General features: G+C 39.0%; 1 protein-coding gene across 1 annotated transcript in view; it reads left to right on the top strand.

The window, feature by feature from the left end:
- The window catches only part of LOC111503307 (potassium voltage-gated channel protein Shaker), a 244,269-nt gene that overhangs the window by 192,803 nt on the left and 32,612 nt on the right, over positions 1-18,854 (top strand). Inside the window, 3 exon segments of the mRNA XM_074181543.1 lie at positions 3,706-3,748; positions 3,750-3,830; positions 9,528-10,437. Of these exon segments, the coding sequence (XP_074037644.1) occupies positions 3,706-3,748; positions 3,750-3,830; positions 9,528-10,437 (1,034 nt within the window).

The following is an 18,854-nucleotide window of genomic DNA, read 5'->3' as shown; positions in this document are numbered from 1 at the left end:
TGATGAAAACCCTCACGCTATTGTCGAAACTAACCATCAAGAACAGTTTTCTCTTAACGTGTGGCTCGGAGTTATTGGGGATGATTTAATTGGGCCTCATTTTCTACCTCCTCGATTAAATGTTGAGGTATATGTTCAATTTTTGAGAGAAGTGCATCCAGTACTGCTGGAGGAAGTTCCTTTGAGCGTCAGAAGGGATATGTTTTCCATGCATGATGGGACTCCCGCCCATTTTAGTCAAGTAGCACGTCAGCATTTAACTGAAACATATGCAAAGCAGAGGAGGACCACAGAACTGGCCCGCTCGATCTCCGAATCTCAATCCTCTCGATTCCTCCATTTGGGGCCATTTACAGCATCTCTCGCTCTCCATTCACAGTAACGTTCATGCCATTGTCGGTTTTGAAAAAGTACGGCCCGATGATGTCACCGACCCATAATCCACACCAAACAGTGACTTTTTCGACACGCATTGGTTGCTTTTGCAATACTTGTGGTTGGTCTTCACTGCAGATGCGGCAATTTTGCTTTTTAATGTATCCTCTCAACCAGAAATGAGCCTTGTCGCTAAACACAATTTTTCGATGGAAATATGGATCTTCCTCCAACTTTGCCAGTGCCCATTCACCAAATGTTAGACGTTGTGGGAGGTCGTGGGGCTTCAATTTTTGCACCAGCTGTATCTTATAAGGTTTTACACCCAAATCCTTTCGCAAAATTTTCCACCTAGAGAAGTAAGGCCCAATTGCTGCGAACGGCGGCGAATCGACATTTCACGGTTATGACGAACACTGGCGGATACATCCGCGAAATTTTTTTCGGTCCTCACTCTACCTATGCGTGTTGGTGGTTTAATGTCCAAAAATGTAAACTGAGTTCGAAATTCAGTCACAAGCTTCCGAATAGCTCCCTCAGTAGGGCGACGAAACTTCCCATAAATTGGAAGAAGTGCACGATGCATTTTCTTCACCGAGCATGAATTTTGATAATAAACTTCAATAATTTGCAAGCGTTGTTCATTCGTAAGTCGATTCATGGTTAAATTATAGACTAAACTGAACAAGTTTGACAATGACACAAGACAAGATTCACGCGTGATCTGTCAAAACAGTGTTGCCAAAAAGATACCAGCAGAAAAATCAATCATTACAACCCGCTGAATTTTTTGCACCACGCAGTTTTTTCATATTTCGAAGCTCGTCAAAGTACCTAATAAATATTCACACTCCAGAACAAGCCAATACAGCCGAATTATAAAGCCTATTGACGTAATAACTACTTTTAAAGCGTCTCAATGGATGCTTATCGTTTCTATCATTCTCTTAAATTGTCATACATGGGAAATATTTTGCGTATACGTCTACAATAAGCAAGCATAAGGACCTTTGAGAAAAAGTTTGCTAAGTTTTCGCATTGGTTATGTTCCCGACTCACTATCGAAAGGTTGGGACTTCAAAAAGACGTGATTCTCTGTAGGTGGCTAGAAAAGCGAAGCTGATCATATTAGTAGAAAAGTGTGTGCTGATGGTCTATAAATAACAAATTTTTGTGAAAATACGTCTGAATCTTCTGCTACTCTACTTGGACCCTTTCTCCCTAATTTCCTTCTGATCAAAATGCTATAAAACCTCCGACTCTCTGAATCTATCACAAATTGAAAACATGCATTGTGGATGAACAAATTTTATGTCACTACAAATAGATGTCTCACCAAAAATACCTTGGGAAAATAATACCTGATGTTCACTTTTACCTCCACGACCGATTTCAGACTGAAAAAGTTACAAAAAAATTCCAGTGCAAGGTATATGGAAAAATTTTCTCGTCTAAATGAAGTTGTGAGGACGAAAAACTGAGAAAAAAACCTAACCTAACCTTAGTTGAATTCAAACTAACCCAACTCAACGTTGCTCTTACACTGCTTGAAAGCTGTCGCTAAGATGAACCAAACTCAAACCTAACGTAACCTAACCTAACTTAACCTAATCTACAGTAACTTAACCCAAACTCTCATCCATTTAATTTCACAGTTGACATTTTCTGCATGTAACCTTGAAACTCGCCAATGTTCATAATCCGCGATTGTCCTATTTCTGTTTGGGAAACTCAAAAATATAAATTTCATCAAAAGAGTCCGTGGGAAAAGTTGTGGGAACGAAACATGTTCTGAAAAGTACACCTAATTCAACCTGAGATGAATTCTACTCAAACCTAAACTTGTCTCACGTACATCTCAAATATCCTCACAACAGTTGCTCAGAGTGGGGTCCCAAACTGAATCTAACTTGAATTCCAACTGAACCTAACCTAATTTGAGCTAAACCTTAACATCCACCTCATTTTCTTCCACACACAACATGTATTCTCAAAATCCCTATGACTCCATTAATGCTTGTTAGCAGGGATTGTCATGAGAGACTTTTTGTCTCATTTTTGTGTGATTGAATCAAAAATATAAACATCAATGAAATCGGTCATATAGGGCCAAAGTGAATGATAACCCGAAAATATAGAAAAATTCTACCAAAAAGTAAATTAGAACATAGGCTTCCACGGCCAGAGTCATGATCGAAGATAATTGAATCCTGACTGGTAAGCCGAGGTCGAATGGGCCCAAACTACCCAACGTTTCGTATACTTCTGTGGCAGACATCATCGGTGGTATGTGCGTTCACTGCGAGGAGGAAGGTTCTGTATCTGTAAAGTAGGGAGAGTGAGTGTAGGCCCACAGCACTTAGGACACATGTGACCCATTGTACATCCTCCCGAGGAGTTGTCCTCCTAGGTCATTGTCCATCGTGTCTTCTCCAGGAAGGTGGGCAGGTCTCGAGGAGACATCTCTTTTATATCGGCAGGTGTAGGCCAAAACTCGCCGAACACACACTCTCTTATTAACGATAACTCCGGACACTCGCAAAGGACATGCCTGACAGTTTTATCTTTCTGTTCACACATCCTGCATAGAGGTGTGTCCACTAGCCCATATTATGGAGGTGTTTCCTTAGTTGACAGTGGCCAGTCAGAAATCCTACTACTAAGCGTATATTTTTCCTGGTCATCGCCAGATATTTCTTCAGCGCCAGCTTCCCAGGGTCGCCCAAGGTGATCCTGGTGATCCTTGCAAGATTGCATCCTTTAATCTCATCCCATCTCTTTAGGGATTGAGCATGGGTGTGACGTTTGGATAGTTCCGCAATTGTCGAAGTCATCAGTCCGAAGGTGCCACTGGGTCCTAAAGTTCTCAGTCCAGCCGCTTCTTTGGCTAAAGAGTCGGCAATGCGATTACCTTTACTCCTGTCGTGCCCTTTAACCCACCTCAAAGTAATGTTATTATCTACCGAGGCTTTGGCTAAATCTTGGTAGCACTAGCACGTTGGTAGCACGTTGAGGATAATGTTGTTATCTACCGAGGCTTTGAGGAGGAAGGTTATATATACATCGATGTCTCGGTCAGTCGTTGTTGACACTTTGAAAAATAACCTCCGCCCTCTTACACCCCAGTGATGATGTTTGCCGCAGTAGCAGATGAAACAAACGTTCGGTACTTCATATGATCACGGCCTATCAGTCCGTATTTTGGTCTCTTCAATCAAAAGATTGATAATTGATTTGTATTTCGAGGGGTGGAAAATTTGTACTTTGGGTCATAAGGATTACTATTTTTGTTGATTTCAAAAACTATAGGGATATACTTCTTATTCGCAGGTCGCTGCCCAAACTCAGCAGCCAAGACGAGGACGGGCACACCCCCCCACACCCAATTTACTGGGGTAGCCCACTTCGAGCCCATCCCGCATGACCACGATTTTTGTGAGAGGGTTGTGATAAATGTGAGTAACAATTTTCATTATTATTATAATTATAATCCTTTGGTATAAGTATATCTATTGATCAAAAAATGTAAACTTTCACAGCCGGATATAACTGTGTGGAAGCTATTTTCCGGTTTTTCTGGCCGTAGTTTTCAGGTTTTTATACCTGACCTTTCCTCTACTACTGCGGTAGACATTATAAAAGGCGATGTGGCGGCGTTCAAGTTATTACTCCCGATTTGTTGCACTGCGACAGTTACCGCCTTTGATAATATCTACCGTAGTAGTAGAAGAAACGTCAGACATAAAAACATGCAAACCACGGCCAAAAACCCGGATATTAGGTTTCAAATAGTGATAGATTCCTCCGAAAAAAAATACCAAATAACTAGGACCAGGGTTGTCTGGCTTGGTCAGAAAGCCAAGCTTGAAGAACGATATTGGATTTGTCAAGCGAAGATGAAAATTGAGAAACACAGTAAAATGGTGGCCGTGAAGCTGTGCTCAAAAACCAATTGTTTACTTACTTTAGTAAAAAAAGGGTGAATATAGATGAAAATCATCTTAAATGGTGGAAAAAAATTCAGTTCATTCACCGAACAGCTTGTAGATTTTTATCGGCACCACCAGCTAGTAGTCCTGGCACCACCACCACCACCACCACCAGCGAACAATTATAGCAGGGGTTCAATTTACGGATTTCAATAAAATGTATTGTCAACTTTTAGAATATTAACGGAAGCAATCAATATGTTTACTATCATGTTTTTTTTTCAAACATGTACTTAGCCACTAGCGGTGTCCCGCAAGGATCTAGTCTTAGCCCGTCATTGTTCTTATTATTCATGAATGATTTGTGCAACTCGTTAACCTGCACTATATTGATGTTTGCTGATTTTGATTATCATATGACTTTCAATTACCTCATTAATCCTTGAACAGACAACGTGTTACCTCCGGGCTAGTACTAGAGTGCCACCAAGATTTAGCCGAAGCCGGTAGATAAAAACATTATCCTGAGGTGGGTTAAAGGGCACGACTGGAGTGACGATAATCGCATTGCCGACTCTTCATCCAAGAAAGCGGCTGGGGAACTTAAGGATCCACCTATGGCCTGATGACTTCGACAATTGCATAACTAGCCAAACATCACACCCATGCTCAATCCCTAAAGAGATGGAAGGGAATGAAAAAGCTACTAACAGTAGGATTTCTGACTAGCTACTGTCAACTAAGGAAATACCTCCATATTATGGGGCTAATGGACACACCTTTATGCAGGATGTGTGAACCGGAAGATGCTGTCACACTTTTGCATGATACCGGAACATCGTCGCGTCGCCTAACTCCACACACGAACAATAAGAGTCTTTATATTCGAAGAAAACAGAATTCAGGCTAGTAGGCCGTGACAATTCGTGAGACAATTTTAAGGAAAAAAGTCTATATGAACTTGTGTCCAAAAATGCTTCGTTTCAGAGATACGTGGTGTTGAAATTAATTTTTTTATTCGCTTTTTGAAAATAAATTTTTGCGGAAAATAAGTAATTTGCACGAAATTCGGTACCCGGGGATTTTTTGACGTGGGAAATCATAATTTCATATTAATTTTCATGTAAGAGGGCGCTGTGTACGCTGTCATTATTCATTTCAAATTGCCCTAACTTTTTTTCACAGTGAACTTTTGGTACTTTTCATGAAAAAACACAATTCACACACCTATTCCCAGTAAAAAAAGGTACACCTCCTCAACAACGCTGGAGATGATCGTTTTCGAGATATTTACAATTTTCTATATCGATGCATATTACTTAATTTTATTTCAATAATTTTTGTCACTCTCCGCTTGCAAAGTAAGTTATTTGAATCGAGTAAGCTATGAAAGTTTATTTATAAAAATAGAAGTTCGCTGTCACATTTTCAAATATTATTTAACAAATTCACAGTTCAGAGTTCATAAAGTAATTTTTTGGTACCATACCCGACTTTACGAATGCTGAAATGGCTGATATGGTTTTTGCATACGGCTTAGCTAACGGAAATTCAAGCGAGGCCAAACGCATCTATTAGGAAAGGTATCTCCAACGCGTGACTTCTTGTGCAGCGACATTTGCGAATCTTTTCGGCGACTTTCTGAATCTGGAAGCTTTGAAACAAATTCTGCAGTAGGACGGCCACGGACTACCAGAACTGTAGAAATGGAGGAGGCGGTTCTCGAAGAAATTAGTGAACATCCAGAGACAAGTACAAGAAAAATTAGTCAATCTTTAAATGTGAGTCACATGACAGTTTACAGAACTTTAAAGGAACAGCAATTATATCCTTATCATATTCAGCGTATCCAAGCACTTATGCTACGTGATTTCCAACCACGTATCGAATTTGCTCAATGGCTTCAAAGAAAAGTCGAACAACATCCGCAAATTTTATCAAAAATCCTCTTCACAGATGAGGCTAATTTTTCAAGAAATAGTATCATGAACTTCCATAACAACCACATCTGGGCGGAAGATAAACCACATGCGATAACGCAAACTCATTTCCAAAACAGATTCTCTTTTAATGTAGGGGTAGGCATAATTGAGGATTTTTCAATTGGGCCTTATTTTCTCCCCTTACATTTGAATGGAGATGCTTACCAACATTTTTTGGAACACAAGCTTCTCCAACTCATGGAGGATATTCCCATTGGCTTCCGAAATCACTCTTGGCTTATGCACAATGGAGCTCCTGCTCATTTTAGTGTGATAGCAAGAAATTTTTTAGACGTAGCTCATCCCCAACGATGGATAGGAAGAGGAGGCGCTGAGCACTTGGCCCCGAGGTCACCGGACCTCAATCGCGTCGATTTTTACTTTTGGGGACACCTAAAATCACTAGTTTATGTTAGCTCCATTGAAAACGAGAAAATGTTGAGGGATCGCATCATAGCTTGCTGCGAAACGATAAGAAACACTCCGGGCATTTTTCAACGGGTGTGGAATTCTTTGACGAGGAGAGCAGAAGCTTGTATTACTGTTGCGGTCCGTCACTTTGAACAGTTGTTGTAATAGTTGTTTCGTTCAATTTTTATATATTCATTTTCGTAATAAATAATATGGTACTTCTACGAATTGTTTTATTTTACAAACTGCGAAATGTAGCACTTTCTATTTGAGGAGGTGTACCTTTTTTACTAGGAAAAGTTGTGGAAATTAGGTTTTTTCATGAAAAGTACCAAAAGTTTACTGATAAAGAAGTTAGGGCGATTTGAAATAAATAATGACAGTACGCTGCGCCCTCTAGATGTTACATGAAAATTATTAGGAAATCATGATTTCCCATGTCAAAAAAACCCTGGGTACAAAATTTCGTGCAAATAACTCATTTTTTGCAAGAGCTATTTTCAAAAAGCGAGCAAAAAAATTCAATTTCAACACCCCGTATCTCCGAAACGAACCATTTTCGGACACAAGTTCATATAGACTTTTTTTCAAATTGTCTGAGGAATACGTCACTTACGTCAGATTTTATCGTACTTATGTTACACCCTGTATTTCGTTGGTTATTAGGCTAATTAGTTTTATACAAATCACATCTTACAATTGTACTATGCCTCTCGTTTTTCGATACTTCCTGTTGCCTGACGAGTAAGTAAACATCAACAATTTTCCTGAATTCACAACCTCAAAATTGAAAAAACTTAATTTTCACAAAAAACTTTCTTTTCAATTAAATTACTTACTTTCAGGTGAGCACTGATGATGACGAAAGTCGAAAGCGCTTTGCAATTAGAATTTATAAGTATACACTTTTATATGAAATTCTTCGATTGATTCATTCTAATAAGTATATTCATTATATATTATATGAATGGCATTACGATGTCATCGATGACATAAGCAGATCAAGCTTATTCCGTGACATTAAAAATCGTAATTCATGAATGAAGTGTGTGTATTTTCTATAATGTTATCCAATTTGGTACTGAAAAGTCTTAGGGCAAGTGTCTTACGGCAAAACATCGATGTATACCAGTGAAGATGACAGTGTTCCATGTAAGTCGTACACAGGTTATTGAAGTTTGGCTTCAGACTGGGTCATTTTTCTCTGAATCTCGAAACGTTGTTACAGGTGTGCCCCAAGGTAGTGTTTTGGGGCCTACACTATTCATTTTATTCGTTAATGACCTTTCAAAAATTAATCATCCACAGTGCTCTATACAATTTGCTGATGACACATCTTTTACTGTCAGTGGTTCAGAATGTGAAACATTGTCAGTAAGAGCAAATGATGCTGTATCCAACATGCAAAATTATTGTTCTAAGAATGGCTTGATTCTAAATAATCTTAAAACCAACACCATTCTCTTTACAATTCAGGAAACTAATTGTAGTGTAGGTTAGGTCTGAGATTAAAAGTATTGAACAGGTAAACTATAAAAAATTTTTAGGAGTTTTTATTGATTCCCAACTCAATTGGAATCATCATGTTGATTTCATACTGAAGAAATTAGCGACACATTGTTTCGTTATAAGGAATCTGCGTAATTTTGTGTCTATTGAAATTCTTAAAAGTTACTATTATGCATATGTTTACTCTGCCCTCAATTACTGTATTATTTTTTTTGGCAACTGCAATAGAATCAGTGACTTATTAATTTTCCAGAAAAAGATTATTAGAACAATTTGTTTTGAAAAGCCACTCGATTCCTGTAAACCACTATTTGCAAAGTTGAATATATTAACTGTTACTTGCATGTATATTTTTAATTGCGTAATCTACGTTAAATCAAATTGCTCCAAGTTTCAGAACAGAGATGATACATGTCTTCTTTCGGGCTTCACCTTGAGAAAAAACTATAACATTTTAATTCCTAGTCATAAGTTAGCCAAGGTGACTAATGGACCTCATATCATGTCAATAAAACTGTTCAACAAGCTCCCAATATCCATTAAAAAAATAACTAGTGTAAAGCTCTTCAAACAGAAAGTTAGGAAACTATTATGTGAAAAGGTATTTTATTCGCTTGATGAATTTTTTCAGTCTGATTTGGAATTTTAAATTTTAATTTTTGAATCCCTTTTATGGTTTAATGTTATATAATATGTCATATAATTATGTTGTTTCATGATTGTGACCTCATTGTAAATGTACTGAGTTATGTGAATTTTTCCATGCCTTCCCTAGGTCTACGGAAATAAAGATTTTTTGATTTTGATTTTGATACCATTCACTTAAAGTAGAACTCATATGAATAATATCTGATATTTATTCCACAACGAATGTTTGAAATACAAACTGAGTAGAGAAAAGTATCTTCTGTATAATTCAGTGTTCATATAGAAGTATTTGTTTCGAAAGAATTTTTTCTTTCGTGTAATTCAATGTTTATATGAAAGTAGCTGTTTCAGGAGGGGGTTTCTCCAGTTTGTGTCTGGAAGTTGCTTCCTTGCATGATCTACACATCCATGTATAGAGATACTTATTTTCAAATTGATTACTTCCTTCCTTTCTTTGGGAGATTCCCTCATCCTTTTTTTGTATCAAGATGGAGTACTAGAAAGCCAAAAACTGGAAAGATGCTTACTGATAACGTAAAAAAGTCTCAGTCCGAAAAAATTGCTGACCTAATCTAAGGTCAAATTGAAGTAACTCCGAATCAAAACATCATTTGGGTTGATTCCTCTACCATTAATGTTTTTATTGTATGACTATAAATATATATCTTTCCAGGTCAGTGGTCTCCGGTTCGAAACCCAGCTGCGGACGCTCAACCAATTCCCCGACACCTTGCTGGGCGACCCGGCGCGCCGCATCCGCTACTTCGACCCTCTGCGCAATGAGTACTTCTTCGACAGAAACCGCCCCTCCTTCGACGCCATCCTGTACTACTACCAGAGCGGGGGGCGGCTGCGCAGGCCCGTCAACGTGCCGCTCGACGTCTTCTCCGAAGAGATCAAGTTCTACGAGCTGGGCGAGCTGGCCATCAACAAGTTCCGCGAGGACGAGGGCTTCATCAAGGAGGAGGAGAAGCCGCTTCCATCGCACGAGTTCCAGCGCAACGTCTGGCTGCTCTTTGAGTACCCGGAGTCATCTCAAGCTGCGCGCGTGGTCGCCATCATCTCGGTCTTCGTCATCCTCCTGTCCATCGTCATCTTCTGCTTGGAGACGCTGCCCGAGTTCAAGCACTACAAAGTGTTCAACACCACCACCAACGGCACCAAGATAGAAGAGGACGAGGTGCCCGACATCACGGACCCCTTCTTCCTCATCGAGACCATCTGCATCATCTGGTTTTCGTTCGAGTTATCCGTGCGCTTCCTGGCATGCCCCAACAAGTTACATTTTTTTCGTGACGTCATGAACTTTATCGATATCATCGCAATCATTCCGTATTTTATAACCCTGGCCACGGTTGTGGCCGAGGAAGAAGATACTCTAAATCTGCCGCGAGCTCCCGTCAGTCCGCAAGACAAGAGCACCAACCAGGCCATGTCGCTGGCCATTCTTCGCGTTATCCGGCTTGTGCGAGTCTTCCGAATCTTCAAACTGAGTCGGCACAGCAAAGGACTACAAATCCTCGGGCGTACTCTGAAAGCCAGTATGCGCGAGTTGGGCTTGCTCATTTTCTTTTTGTTCATAGGTTAGTATATTTCCCTTACATACATACATTCAAGTATAATACTCATACAGTGTGCTTCGCTTCGTGTAATACGTTGAAACTTCGCGATGGTCAGTATGAAAGATCTCTTTGATTCATCAAACTATTTTTGGAGACATCCTAAATGTTTCGTAGAAACAATAACAATTTCCCCTAAGGAATATTTTTTATCTAGTCGATGATGAACCTTATACATCAGAAATATTAGGGTTTCACCTCGGAATGAGAGATAATGAAGATAATAATGATAATCGTCTTTATTGAAGAAAAATCAGGTATATAAATCATATCATGATGATTCAACCCTCTTATTTGATCAATAGAAGGCGAGATTTAACCAATGGCTACTCTTTCATCTGACCCTCTAATGACCAGCCATTAATGAAAGCACAATAGAAACGAACAGTAGTGAAAAGAAACTAGAAAACGCTTCAACACATATAGAATGAAAAGAAAAGGAAATGTCCAAAATTGAAATGTCACTGACCACAAGAGCATGACCATAGGTGCAAAGTAATGACAAATATCTTCCCTCATATATTTCTTGAATGCCTCAATGCCTTGAGCTCATTTTCTTGACATGAGCTGGGTTAGAAATGAATAGACTTTCTAAACCACACCTCACGATTTGATATCCACAAACTGTATTTGTAAAATATATATCACAACATGTTTCGCTAACATAATAACTTTATCAAGTAATTTGAACACTTCAAGTTGTCTCTTACACTGATATTTATGAACTTCAGGTAACCATAACTGAGACTAACTCCAAAAAAATACCTAAACCTCTACCTAAAGGACAACTTCAATTATAATCACCTGAAGCATATTATCTCACATCTTTATCAATGATAATTTTTCTCATTTTTTTAAAAAACACGTTCAATTATAGTGATCTATTCAAATCCAGTTTCAAACCTTTATTTTCTATGTGCAAAATTTGGAACTCTTCGTTAAATATGATTCAATTCCAGAAGATGATTTGAAAATGTGGAACTTACATAACTCATATGATGGTCCTGGATTCGATTCCTAAATGTTCTGCCAGTTTGACCAATATTTATCTATGGACACGTTCCACACTTCAATTAATATACACCTGATTACTCTAATGTGGATGTTTTGTCTTTATTATTTTTAACTAACTTCCTTAACGTATTACTTGGTCAAAGAAGACACGGACTGGTTTAAGTTTGACGATAGTCGTGTCACGAAGTGTTCTGGCGATGCATTGAATTTATTGGAGCCTCTGGAGACACCCTACATTTTGTTTTATGAGAGAGAGGATATTGTTGAATCAAGATCTTCAGATGATGTGGTGCTGCAGGTTTTTCCGGGTTTTCCTGCAGCTGAAAAAGCAAATGCGCCACTGGAATCAATGAACTCGCCCCGGAGCGCCAATTAATTTTTATTGTTGTTTTTATTTTATTTTTATCGTTGTTTCAATATTACTTGTTCTATATTCAATTTCAATATCTCGTTTTCTCAAAAATGAAGCCACTTTTTCCGTTGTTAATCCAAAATACGTTGAAGCTCTATAATTTTGATTATCTACGTTATCAATAGGGAAAACGTCTCCAATCGCTTTTTCGTAGACTTTCTTAAAGTATTTTGTTCATTAATTCGGCTTTATACCCATTGTCAACCGCAATTTGCTTGATGATATTAAGTTCTTTATTGAAATTATCTATTGAAAGAAGAACATTGACTAATCTGCGAATTGTGCTATTATAAGCTGCTTCTTTATGTTGATAAGGATGGTTACAATCGTAATGTATTGTAATCTCCGTATAGGATGGTTTGTGATAAACTGGCAGAGCTTTCAGGAATCGAATCCAGGAACATCATTCGAGCTATGTAAATAAGAAAACAAATTCAACATATTCAGTTCATCTTCTAGAAGAAAATAATAGCTTGTGAAGATTATATCGTGAGGTGTAGTTAAGAAATTACTATGGATCTTCATCAAGTAACGGCCAAATCAATCAGAAAAAAAAGAATTGAATAGTTTAACAGCGTTATAAGTGAAACCCCTTCGAAACAAAGCTGTCCTGTGGGACACTGTGGTGAAATTATCTTTGTACCTGGTATGAACACGATGCGTTTCAGATCTTGAAAGCAACTTATTTTCATTTCCAACAAAGTTATAATACGTTTAGTTACGAATTGTAAATAAACATACACATTAAGTTTTCTAGTGTCTTCCATAGTGAGCCAATTCAGCTCAGAACGATTCTCAGAAACATTCTCAAAGCGTCGAAGACTGTATATAAAACGAAAACAAAAATTTCGTACCTTTTGAAGAAAAAAATTTAGGCATTATCAAGGCAAGACCCATATATAAAGTCAGAATACGTGAATTGCGAAAGAACGAAAAAATCACAAAGAGTTTTTCATGGAATTGTGTTCAATATTTTTTTGAAAATAAAACACAAGCACTCTTAAAGCGGTGCCTGTGCAAACGTAGTGACTTACATTGGATTTTAATCGCTGGGGATGAAATCCATTTAGAAAAACGTTCCTAGAAAGTTTATTTCACATAAAAGGAGTTCTCCAAATGGAAGAGTTCTTGAACAGTGAATTTGGGGTATACTGAAGTGAATTCCAAAACGATGAGCAGCCACAGTACGTCGCGTATTTCTGATATTTACCGTTCCTGGTGGAATCAAATGTGCCAAGTCACCTGAACACTTCCTGTGGAAGTATCTAAAAGAGAGACAAATCTCCAACCGTTCTTCGACGTTCCAGACTATCAAGATTGCAAGTGATGCTCGTGTTTTCAATCAGGCGGATGGCTCTTTTCTGTATGCAATCCAGTAGTTTCAGAGTATGTTTTGGGCAGAGCTCCATACATGAGACATGATTGTAGCAAGACATATTGGTGTCCACTTTAACCCCCAACAAACTTATCGAAGCAGAAAGCGGAATTGTCTGACCTGACATTATTAGATCTGGTTCGGAAACATTTATCTTTTTGACGAGAACCGATTCCTGTGTTTTTGTGGCAATTAACTGAACCTGGATCCTTCTAGATCCTCATTAACATATGTAACCTTCTGTTGCTGGTGACGATGTGCATCCGCGGCTGATGTCCTAGAAGTGACAAATGCGACAAGCGAGACAAGTGCGCTGTCGTCAGCAAAGCAATTTATTGGATTCTTGTTTTTTTTCCAATAAGTCATTGATATACAATAAAAATAGGGTTGGAGACAATATGGATCCCTGGGGATCCAAGATATTTCTGTCGACGGCCACTTCTAAGAAACGTGCATTCAGAGAGCTGAAGAGGAATACATAAAAATGATCCGACAAACCATAGCATCGAAATTTGGCCAGCAAACCCTCAAGCCACACACGGTCAAAGACCTTAGAAATATCAAGTGCAACAGTTCTTGATTCTCTAAGTGTCTCGATTGCGTTATTTCAAATATGGGTGACATACGATAGAAGGTTGCCTGTTGATATTTGTTTCCGAAAGCCATATCGATGATCGCTCAAGATGTTGAAGCCTTCCAAATCTGTCTGTAAGGACTAACGAGGTCTTACCTTTTGGGGACTGGTCAATAGTTATTTGGAAGAGTTTTCTATCCCTTTTCGGGAATAGGCTGAACGCGAGCAATCTTCCAACAAGAAGAAAAAACCTCTTTCTCGTAAGACAGGTTGAAAAGTCTGCAAAATACTTAATCTGTTACTATCTAATGTTATTAGATAATTGTTAACATGTTATTAGACAATATTGTTAACATGACTTCTGAAGCTGAGATCATTATCGAATGTTGAACCTCAATTTTCCGTAGTTTTAACTACTGTCAGCGAGGTACTATTCATGGCATTGCTCGTCGTGGCAGCTGGTATGGCCTCGTTTAAACTCTGCTACCCACTTTTTTACTTGAGCAGACTCGCCCATAGTAGAATGTAGCCCAGCTTTTATATTGGTTGGGCTGAGGCCTTCCAAATGAAAGTATTGTACCGTATAACAATGACCAATTTTCTCCATTTCCACAAATCTACCGAAAAAGGTCGCTATTGATGACTGCCAAACGAATACTCAACAACGCAGCTTCTTCAAACTTGAAAAGTATCCTTTATAGATTGTCTACTTTCTAATAGAGTTATGTTTTCCAAAGAACTACCGCCATCTCTAGGTCAGGCCGGGTACTTCTGGTATTACCCTCGTATATTTACCGGTTCATTGAAATATAAGTGTGTCTTAGGCTTCGGCATTGATTTTAACGTGAATCAAAAAAGAAAAAAACAGTTACTCAATTACTTTTATGTGATTTTCTTAACTTTTCAGCATCTGGAATTGATTATTTACTAGGATTCATGAAGATTCATCAAGTTATGAATTCTTTTATTGTTGAAGTATATTTTTTGGACGAAGATCTGAACCACTGATTGCTCATAGGTTCTTGAACTATGAAGATCCATTCTTTAGCATTCTGAAGTACTCTGAATGAAATTTGAATTTTAATAATAAGAATTCGCTTACATCTTCATCTGAGAAATCCATTATTTTCATAAAATTTTCGGATAAGAGACTTTTGGAAACATGAAATTCATAAAAGTCACAATATGAAATGCAATTTCATCTGTTCTTTGAAAGTGGATGATTTTATCAAAATCAATTCGGTAGTATTACACAATCTCATTACTAGATCTCGAAATGATCCGTCAAAGACTTCCATTTTCAGTCGACGATATTATAAATTTCACATCGTTATCTTTTCACATGAATATTTCAAAGTAGAAAATCAAAAACCAGCTTCTAAAAGTGACACTGATCACATGTGCTTTGCACGCAATAAGATTAGTGTTCGCCGACTTTTTTCCAGATTTGGTGTCGAACGTAAGTACCGTAATTGTGGCGCTATGAGTATAGAATTACTCGACATATTCAACAGTTGCTTGGTTCACAAATTACTTACATTACGCTTGGAATTCGATTATACGAGTATCTTATTGAGGGACATTTTATGGCGACAACATACGCTGCCACTGTCTTAAAAAATGAGGTGAATTTTCTAAAAAAAAATGTACATATTCATTAATTTCTATTTTGTTCTCTTCAAGGTAGTCTCCCTCAGATACGATACATTTTATACACAAAGTTTGATGCCTCTCACCAACAAGTTTAACATGCTGAACAGCTAAAACTGTGATCATATTGAATAGAACTGGTCGATACTTGATGAAAATCTATATAATAATACTAATAATAATAATAATATAAGGCTGTTGTTGGTTCCAAGAACTTTGCTGCTCCAGGCCCAGATGGGCTGAACACTTATTGGTGGAAAAAACTACCAAGTACCCACCGCCATCCGGCCAGAGTTTTCAACTCATGGTTGGACGGAGAGCAGCCGATTCCGGATTGGTTTGTCGAGGGGCGGACCGTTCTCATCCCCAAAAGTGGAGATTTGTCGATTCCTAAGAATTACAGACCGATAACATGCTTGAATTCGTGTTATAAGTTGTTTACAAGCATCTTATACACACGAATACTCACCGCAGTTGACCGAGTGTTCGAACGGATATATGAGCAGAGAGGGTCGAAGAGAGGAGTCGCTGGATGTAAAGAGAACCTGCTCATCGATTGATGTGTAACGCAGGACTCGATACAATATAAGCGTAACCTCTCTATGGCCTGGATCGATTACCGTAAGGCATTTGATACAATTTCGCATGAGCTCATCTTGCATTTGCTCAAATGCCTTGCGGTACCCGATAATATAGTGAGATGCATTGAACAACTGATACCACATTGGCGAACTTGCTTCACCATAACATCTGGTCAAGCAAGAGTCCAAACAGGGTGGGTCACTTTTAGAAGGGATGTATTACAGGGTGATTCCCTCAGTCCCCTTCTTTTCTGCATCTCACTATTGCCATTATCCATTGCGCTCAGAAACACTCGAGGGTATAACTGTGGCACCCCCGAAAACCGGAGGCACAAGGTCACCCATTTGTTTTATATCGATGATCTTAAACTTCATGCCTCTGGAGAGAAGAATCTCCATCAGTCCTTGAGGGTGGTGGAAGAGTACACGCATGCTATCGGGATGAAATTCGGGATAGACAAATGTGCAATGGTCCATCTCAAAAGAGGACGATGCGGGGACTACGGAGAGGATGTGCAGCTCGTAGATGGAAGCATCTTACACCATATGGATGCCGGAGAGACGTATACTTACCTCGGGGTGGAACAACGCCACTCACAAGAGGTAACTGCAGTGAAAAACTCTCTCCGCGGCAAGTATCAGCACAAATTTCGACAGATCTGGTCATCGGAACTGTCGGGAAAGAACAAAGTTGCTGCAACAAATATGCTTGCCGTTCCAATCTTACTCTACTTGTTTGGAATAGTGAAGTGGACTCGAGAGGAGCTGTATCAACTCGACGTGAAACCCCGAAAAATGATGCATCTCTATAGGAGTTTGCATTCCAAATCGTCCGTTCCACGGTTGTACTTCCCCCGACAACAGGGAGGCCGTGGACTTTTGAGTTTGGAGTGTCTACATGATAGAATGGTACTGGATACAGCCTGTAAAGTCGTTAGGAGTTCGGATCCCCTTCTCTGCATGGTCTGTGACCATGAGAGAGCAGGACTTGGGGCATATCTCCTTAGGGCAGCTGCCCGAGCAGCTGATGAACTCGGTATAGTTTTCGACTCTGAACGAGGTGACCACAACTCTGTCACCGAGTTGGAACCCGTTCAGCAAAAACCGCAGAGATCACCTTACTTCTGCAGAGACACAAGGATAAGCCACTGCATGGGATCTTCTTCAATAACATTGGAGACCTTGGCTTATCAAAGCGCCTGACGTTTGCTTTTCTCAGGTCGAGTGGACTGAAGTCGGAAACTGAGGGGTTCATCATGGCTTGCCAGCATGGTGTCTTCAACACCTTAGTCTACCGTAGTCGCGTGATGGGTATAGAGGTTCCTGACACAAGATGCAGGGCCTGCCGCGAGACGCCCGAGACTCTAATGCACTTGCTATCAGCATATCCATCGACATAACGCGGCCTTAAGAGTGCTAGATTACCATCTACGGCACTCTAACGGTATTGACGAGACACCGGTGTTGCCCTACGCTCCGGGGGATATTGAATCCGTTGTGGGAAACGAGAAGTGCCGAATTTATTGGAACTATTCGTTTCCCACCCTCAGGCTCATGCAAGCTAATAAGCTTGATGTAGTCCCTCTCGATCACCAGAGCAAAACGATATTTGTCGTGGAGTTTTCAGCTCCTGGCGAGACGAATATCGTCAGAAAAGAGGGGGGAAAATGGATAAATTATCGAGATTTTCTCTTCGAATTCCGCAGACTCTATCCAGATCACTCTGTCAAGATGGTTGTTCTGATCATTGGAGTCCTTGGTGGAATGATGTCTTCTCTACTCTCGAATCATAAAATCATACCGGCTTGCCGCACTAAGGCAGAAATCTTAGCCGCACAGATGCAGAAGGCTGTCATTCTTGGCTCACTACTCTTGCTCGGGGCATATGATTCTCGGACCAAATGATCACTTACCTCACGGTGTGGGAAGTGGTCATTGGTTGATAATGCTGGTGCGCCCCTCCTCGCTTCGGGGATAGGACCTGGCCAGCGCACACTACAGTGAAAAAAAACAATTAATACAGTTCATTGTATGATTTCCACTATAAATTATTCAAAATGGAACACTTTAGAAGTAACTTGAATACCATAACTGGTCGATATTTGTTGAAAATCCATATTAAAAAACTAATTAATACCTTTCATTGCATGATTTCCATTATGAAGTGGATTTTCACTATAAAATGGAAATCATACAATCAACTGTATTTATCCTTTTTTTTCTGAGATCATATGTTCAACACGAGTGAACCAACATAAAAAAAAAATTGAAAAATCGCTCATCGATTGTATTTAGCTTGCGAAATTTTATATTCACTTTATTTTTCGAACATTACATGCATAGCAAATAATTGCCAATTAAAACATGGTTCAGTTGAATCATGATTTGTTAAATATGTTATTCTATTCCATTTTATGAATTAATATGATTTTGGATTACCATTCCTTACCTATACCTTTGAAATTACTCATTGAGTGAGATTTGGATATTAGTATTAAGCATCATCATATTCATCTTTCAATTTCCAATAATATATCCAGCAGCTCTATAATTTACTCCAATTAGATAATGATTTCACAAGCTGACATTTTTGATAACTTAGCCAAGTATATATATATTCATCGTATGAATGATGAAACACCTGCAAAACAATAATCTTGGGTGAAATCCCGAGTCAGTAGAGCTTGAACCCGCTGTATGTTATATAGGTATAGAAGGTTTTTTAAACGGTCCGCACGGTTTTTGGGCTGACTTTGAGCTGCAGTGTAATCTTCC

The sequence above is a fragment of the Leptinotarsa decemlineata genome, unplaced genomic scaffold, assembly GCF_025532065.1.
Source record: "Leptinotarsa decemlineata unplaced genomic scaffold, Ldec_3_MD MMD2_P_RNA_scaffold_2, whole genome shotgun sequence".
NCBI lineage: Eukaryota > Metazoa > Arthropoda > Insecta > Coleoptera > Chrysomelidae > Leptinotarsa > Leptinotarsa decemlineata.
This window is presented reverse-complemented; position numbering and strand designations above follow the sequence as displayed.